This window comes from Chinchilla lanigera, unplaced genomic scaffold, assembly GCF_000276665.1.
Source record: "Chinchilla lanigera isolate Chin_1 unplaced genomic scaffold, ChiLan1.0 scaffold00090, whole genome shotgun sequence".
NCBI classification, from domain to species: domain Eukaryota; kingdom Metazoa; phylum Chordata; class Mammalia; order Rodentia; family Chinchillidae; genus Chinchilla; species Chinchilla lanigera.
In genome coordinates, this window is record NW_004955491.1 from 5,461,745 (window position 1) to 5,468,799 (window position 7,055).

The following is a 7,055-nucleotide window of genomic DNA, read 5'->3' on the forward strand; positions in this document are numbered from 1 at the left end:
TTGTAGCCCAGGCTGGTCTCAAACTTCCAGCGATCCTCCTGCCTCAGCCTCCCGAGTGCTAGGATTACAGGAGTGCGTCACCGCGCCGGGCTAGTCATGTGCTTCCTAGTGACATCTCCTTAGCAGGCTTGGGGCATCCGACCTGGCTTCTAAGCTCTTTAAAAGCTGGCAGCTCCTGGAAGACCCGCATCTTCCCATCCCCTCTGGACCTCGATCCTCACCACCTGCTGCTCTGGCGAGCTTCAAGAGCCCCGGGGCCACCCCACTCCTGGTCACTTGTACTCTGTCATCACATTAGCCTTCCCAAGACCCTGGCTGTGTCCATGTCTGCAGGTGAGGACGTTGCCAGACCTCCCTAGAGAGCTGCAGACCCCATCTGAGCCCCAGGCAGCCTCTCTGGTTCCTGCCAATGGCACCCTTCCTCTGCAAGAACAGGAGAGGAGGGAACAGAGCAAACAGGACAGAGGAATCAGCAGCCCTGGACAGTGGTCACAATCCCACTGTCAATCTGCTCCACCGGCCTCCTGTCTCCCGCTACTCCTGCACCTTCTAGAGCGTCCCCGTGTGCTGGGGGCGGGCCGTGCCAAACCCCTAACTTCCCAGGGTGAGCAAGGGACTTGTGCTACTTAGGTCCAAATCAAGCGGCAGCAGCAGCAAGATGGAGAGGAGAGGAGAGGACGGGCAGGCAGGTAGCACGAGCAGGGAACAGTGATAAAGCCAACTCGGCCCCTGCAGGCTCAGTTTCCGGCTGGCAGTGAGTCCCGCACATGCCCATTGCTTTCCCCACCGCCTCGCGCTGGAGCTTGGAACGCCCTTCCTGACTCCATCCTGACCTTCCAAGCCCAACTCAAACTCCTCCTGCTCTAGAAAGCCAGGCTCAGCCCTTCCGCCGGGCACCCATTGTTTTCACCACAAACATGTGACTCTCAGTCATCTGCCGTGACTCATCTAAATAAAGGAAGCTCCACAGGCCAAGGGCTCTGCCAGGCAAGTGACAGCGCCCACCTCCGGAGCCCAGTGTAAGGAAGCTGCGCTCTCTGTTCTCCGCCCACCCCTGACAGCACAGCTCACCGGCGGGATGTGCAGGGCCTCCCTGTAAAACACCTGGATGTCCCAGTAGCTGAAGAGGTTGCGGAGGGAGCGAAGCAGCTGGAACAGCCAGTAGCAGGCAGCCAGGACGAGGAGGAAGACCAGCAGGGGGCTGGCATGGATCCTGCGTGGGGACACGGGAGGCGGGAAGGGGTGAGGAACCCAGGGAACGAGACCCACAGCAGCAGTGGGAGACCAACAGGTCTCAGAGTGCGGTCCAGAGCAGGGTCCCCAGACAGCCCTCACAAGTGTCTGCAAAGCCAACACTCACTGCAAACAACACTAGTGCCTCCTGCCATCTGCACTCCCATTCGCCCCTGAGTGTGCATGTTTTCACACCCTATAGGACGTGCTAAGATATCACACTCACAGTGCAGGGAATGTGCACCTGTGCAGGCCCAGGCTTTGACCTGTCCTCGGGCCCAGGGCCCAGGGTGAGCTTAATGGTAGAACGCTTGTCTAGCATGCTCCAAGCCCTGGGTTTGATCCCCAGCACGAAAAAATAAACAAGTAATTAGAGATGTCCTCAGCTTTAATTTCTAATAGGATAAGTATTGGTCAGATATAATTCTTACAAACAAAGGTTCTTTGGGGTTCTCAGTCAATCTGAAGTGTATTCCAAATCATATTTAGGCCAGGCATTGTGGTCCATATCTGTAAGCCCAGCACTCAGGAGGCTGAGGCAGGAGGATTACCAGGAATTTGAGTCCTGCCTGGACTACATACCAAGACCTTGTCTCAAAAACACAAACGAATAAAAACACCAAAAACACATAAAGCCAATCTCAGTTCTCCAAAAGGCTGAGGCAGGAGGACTGGAAGTTCCAGCCCCACCTGGGCAACTTAGAGACTTATTGAGACTTTGTCTCAAAAAATTTTTTTAAATGTATAGGGATGCAGCTCAGTGTAAAGGTCCTAGGTTTAATCACTAGCAACACACACACACACACACACACACACACACACACACACACTTTTTTTAAAAATATACTTTAAGCCAGGCATGGCTCACAGCTGTAATCCCTACACTTGGGAGGCTGAGGCAGGAGAATCACCATGAGTTCAAGGCCCGTCTGAACTATATAGTGAAATCCTGTCTCACTTTAAATCCTGAGGCCATGCTGGGTGTGGTGGCCCACGCCTGTAATCCCAGCACTCAGGAGGCTGAGGCAGGAGGATCGTTGAGAGAGTTCGAGGCCAGCCTGGGCTACAAAGTGAGCTCAAGGCCAGCCTGAACTGCACAGGGAGAACCTGTCTCAAAAAAACTCCTGAGGCCAAAAACTTTGAGAACTGCCAATCTAGACTAAAGAGCAAAGAGAGTGCTCCTGTCTCCTCCTCTACCCCTAAGATGGGCTTCACAGGGTGGAGACCCCACCCGGCTGTCACTCACCTCTCTGCACACTGGGCAGAGGGTAGGATGGCATCTGACAAGGCCACTTTGCCCTGGACCAGCCTGGGTCTTGTATAGTTTTTGGGTTGATTGGCGAAGAGAACGTCGTAATCCACGCAGCGAAGGAGGAAGGTGGTGAAGGTGACAATGAAAATGAATTGTCTGTGGGAGAGGAGCACAGGGACCAGGCAGTGATCAAGCCTGAGGCTCCCCTCCCACCCTGAGCGCTCTGGAGCCCTGGGCTGGGACACACTAGCAGACCAGAAGCAGGAGGTACTAGGAAGGAAGATGCAGATGAGCCCTCATGCTGAGGCAAAGGGCCTGCCTGCTAAGCTCGAGGTAGTGAGTTTGATTCCCGGTACAAAAAAAAAAAAAAAAGACAGGCCCTTGGGCCCAGAGGACAGAGTGAGGAGCTGGGGCAGCATCTCACCCCAGCTGGAAAATGTCCTCCAGAAGGATGCAGGTGAAACCGTTCCGCTGGTGATAGCTATACACGTGTCCTGAGTCAAGGAAGAAATCGGGCACGGTGGGCCAGTCCTAAGGACACCGCCCCCCTCTACCGGCCTACTGCACCCTCAGAGTCTCCCCACCAAGGCTGTGCCAGCTCCGGCAGCTGAGCACGAAGGATATATTGGTGAAGAATGTGTCCAGGTTCTGGATGTGGTGCCAGGAGCCTGGGGACAGAGAAGACCATGTGAAGACATTGTGATGGTGTCACTAAGTCCTCACCAGGGCCAAGTGAGTCCTAAGCCCCCAGCCCAGTCCCCATGCTCACCCCGAAGCCCTTCGGGCACATGAAGTAGGGGCTGCTGCTCCTCCCCATGGAGCGGTGAGTCTTGGGACCCCTCGGGGTCACAGTCCTCCAGCCTCTCGTAATCCTGCTCTGAGATCAGAGGACCTATCCGCAGCCCACGAGGGTCCTGGGCGCAGCGGTGTGAGGGAGAGGGGGCGGACGAGGCCAGGGAGGGGGCGGACTGGGATTTCCAGGAAAGGGGAGCAGAGCTGGGCATCGGTGCAGGCTGTGCCCGCTTTGGAGGGGTGGCTGGGATGGGCAGGGCAGCGTGGCAGGGCGGAGAAGTGCCCGTCCCCTGCAGCCCCCAGCACAGGGACCCAGGGGTCGCAGGGAACAGTGAAGAGGGGGAGCTTCTTGTATGGGAGGCAGAGGGCAGAGAGAAGACAGAGACCCTCCCTGCCCCAGGTCCCCGGCCTGGAGGAGCAGGCGGTAGCGGCGGTGGTGGCATGGGAACCAGGGGCACGGAGCCGGACCCCAGGTCTCCCCAGCGCCTCAGCCGCCCCGGGCTCCCCCGCAAGCCCATTCGTCTCACCATCAGGCCGTGTCTCCGAAGAAGCTAGGGAGACGGGGCTGCCTCTGGTCACACACAGGTCTGTGGGGTTGAGTGGCCAATTCAGCAAAGACAATGACAACAACACTACCGGGTGACTCAGGCTGGGCAGGCCTCAGGCGTCCCAGCTCTCGGATCACCTGTGTGATCACCCACACCCCGGGCAGGGCATCCTGGGGCCAGTTCTCCTTGGATTCAGCCTCCATGCCTGGGAGGGGTGCCAGTCGGGACGGAGGGGCCCAAGGGTTTTCTGGGACAGCTTCAGACTTGAGGGGACCAAAGACACAGAGAGCAGCAGCCAGAATAAAGCAGCAAAATCCCATTAAAGGATGACAGGATCCTGGGACCAAGGTGTTAAATCTGCCAGGCAAGTGTATTGCCCCAGTGCAAAATTTTTTGTTTTGTTTGTTTTTGAGATAGCATCTCACTATATAGTTCAGGCTGACCTTGAACTCACAATGATCCTCTTACCTCCACTTCCCAAGTGCTGGGATTAAGGCTCATGTCACCACACTTGGCTCTAAATCTTTTATTTCTTAAACCAGGCATGGTGGGGAAGGCCTATAACCCCAGCACTTGGGAGGCTGAGGCAGGAGGACCGCCTCCAGTTCAAGGCCACATAATGGACTACATAATGAGTTGAAGGCCATTCAAGGCCATGAACTATAGAGTAAGACCTTATCTCAAAAAAAGAAAAAAATAAAGGCTGGGTGTAGTCTAGCACTCGGGAGGCTGAGACAGGAGGATCACTAAGAGTTTGAAGCCAGCCTGGGCTACAAAGTGAGTTCAAAGCCATCTTAAATTACATAGCGAACCCCTGTTTCAAAAAGACAAAAATAGTAAAATAATCTTATTTCTCTTCCCTCCACACCCACATCTAATGATCAACAGGGAAACACTTTCAAAAAAGAGCCAAAACGCCCCGCGTATTGGTACATGCCTGTAATCCTGGCACTCTGAGACACTGAGGTAGCAGGATTACAAATTCCAGCCCTGGCTGGGCAATTTAGTGACTTAGTGAGACCATGTCTCAAAATAATATATAAAAAGAGCTAAGGATATAGCTCACTGCAAAGGACCTGGGCCCAAACCCCAGTACCACGACAGGAAAGGAAAGACAAAGAAAGGCCTGAGTTGGGTGTGGGGCACACAACTGTAGTCTCAGCTACTTGGGAGGCTGAGGCAGAGGTTCACAAGTTCAAGCCAGGCTGGGCAATTTAGTGAGATCCTGCCTCAAAATGAAAAATGACAAGGAAGGCTGGGGCTGCAGCGCACAGGAAGAGCACCCCTGGGTTCAACCATCAGATAGCACAGAGAGGGAGACAGAGAGTTGAATATTTTATTCATCTGAGGGTGATAAAGAAGAGACCGGGGGAGACTGACTTTGCAGCCCGAAGGGAGAGACCAAGGCAATGAGTGAAGGAAGAAAATGCAGCTATCTTGGATTTAAAAGCAGTTTAGGGAGCTTCAAGTAGAAAACGCAGGTTCCTTAGAGTCTCATGAAGGTTCCTTCCTTACCTTCCTGAACGTTGATGCCCCCTCCTCTGAATCTGATCCAGTTCCCTCGGGTCCCTGAGAAGCATCTGGTCTGGACCAGTAGAGCAGACAGCAGGGATCCCGGACGATGAAGGCTAATTTGGGAACCCGGGACGAGCTGTCCGAGGTAAGTTCCCTGTTGTCACCTCAACAAGGCGGAGGAGACCCAGGCAGCTGGTCTGGTGGCTTGCCCAACGCCATTCTTGAGGCCCTGAATCACAGATGCCCTACTGACGACCGTGCCTGAGATTCTGACTCAGCTGGCAGGTGTCCGGGCCTCCAGGTTTAGGCCCAAGGGCTGATGTAGGGCCAGCACCCACAAAATGCAGAGGAACACAGCGCTTCCTAAATGGTTTACTGGAGGCGTGGGGCAGCAATCGTGGAATTATCCACAAATTGAGTCCAAATGAGCTTGTTTCTCCTTCTGTGTCTTTTCTGGGAGGGGAATTGTCTCAGTAGCTCAAGACTTGCATACCTTTATGGCTGAGCAGGACGTAGAGCTATGAAGATGGAACCCAGCCCTTCCATAGGTGGCAAAATGGAATCCTGAGTTGTAGGGGGACCAGGAAATTCCCATGATCTTTCTGAGACATCTGTCGAGATGGCTTATGTGTAGTTTTGTCTAGTCTTTCTCTCACCTCACTCCCCTAATATCACTCACTCAATTACCATGAATATTCCATCATAAATATATTAGGGCCCTTCCCCGTGCTCCCTGAGTTTCTCAGCCTGATCGCAAGCTGATTCTAAACTCATTCACTGGCCGGGTGTGGTGGCGCAGGCTTGTAATCCCAGCACTCGGGAGGCTGAGGCAGGAGGATTGTTGTGAGTTCGACACCGGCCTGGGCAACAAAGACAGCTCAAGGCCAGCCTGAACTGCATGGAGAGACCCTGTCTCAAAAAGACAAAAACAAAAAAACCACAAAACTCATTCACAGACAGCCTCCCTACCACCACTCTCAATTCAAATCAGTGTATTCCAAAGGGCACTTTTTCCTGCTAGACATTTGGGGAGGGGATAGGATGAATCATGCAAACCATGACCCACCAAGAAGTACATCCCAGTGGGTGAGGCAGATATGCAAACAAATAATTACACCGAAGAAAGGAGTAAAAGTTAAACAAGGGTGCAAGCACTGTTCAAACTTTGAAGGGTCCCTTAGGCAAGTCATTCAGACCACCATGAGGAAAGTACATGTCAGGGAGATTGATCTAAGATCGTGCCTTGATGGACACCAGTTCTTAATAATTGTGTAGGGGGCCTGGGGATATAGCTCAGCGGCATAAGTGCTTGCCTGGCAAGCCTGAGGTCATGAGTTTGATTCCTGTACCAAAAAAAAAAAAAATGCAGTTTTCGGGCTGGGGATATAGCCCAGGGGCTCAGCGCCTGCCTGACAAGCACGAGGCCCTGAGTTCCATTCCCGCTACCAAAAAATAAAATAACATAAAATAAAATAAAATTAATAATTGTGGGGGCTGGGAATTTAGCTCAGGGTTAAAGCGCCGGCCTGGCAAGCGCAAGGTCGTGAGTTCGATTCCTGGTACCGGAAGAAAAACAAAACAAAACAAAAATTGTGTAGGGTTTATTAAATGCTATAATAAATAATAACATTTACTATTGGTGTTGCCCAGTGGTGGCACACGTCTGTAATCCCAACTAACCGGAAGCTTGAGGTAGGAAGATCACAAGTTCCACG

General features: G+C 53.1%; 1 protein-coding gene across 1 annotated transcript in view; it reads right to left on the reverse strand.

Annotated features, from left to right (window-relative positions):
• The window catches only part of Atg9b (autophagy related 9B), a gene marked incomplete in the record, with an annotated part of 9,109 nt that extends 3,593 nt beyond the window's left edge, over positions 1-5,516 (reverse strand). Inside the window, 6 exon segments of the mRNA XM_013504581.1 lie at positions 1,072-1,213; positions 2,480-2,641; positions 2,910-2,974; positions 3,110-3,153; positions 3,255-3,864; positions 5,341-5,516. Of these exon segments, the coding sequence (XP_013360035.1) occupies positions 1,072-1,213; positions 2,480-2,641; positions 2,910-2,974; positions 3,110-3,153; positions 3,255-3,807 (966 nt within the window).
• Between the last annotated feature and the right edge of the window lie 1,539 nt (positions 5,517-7,055).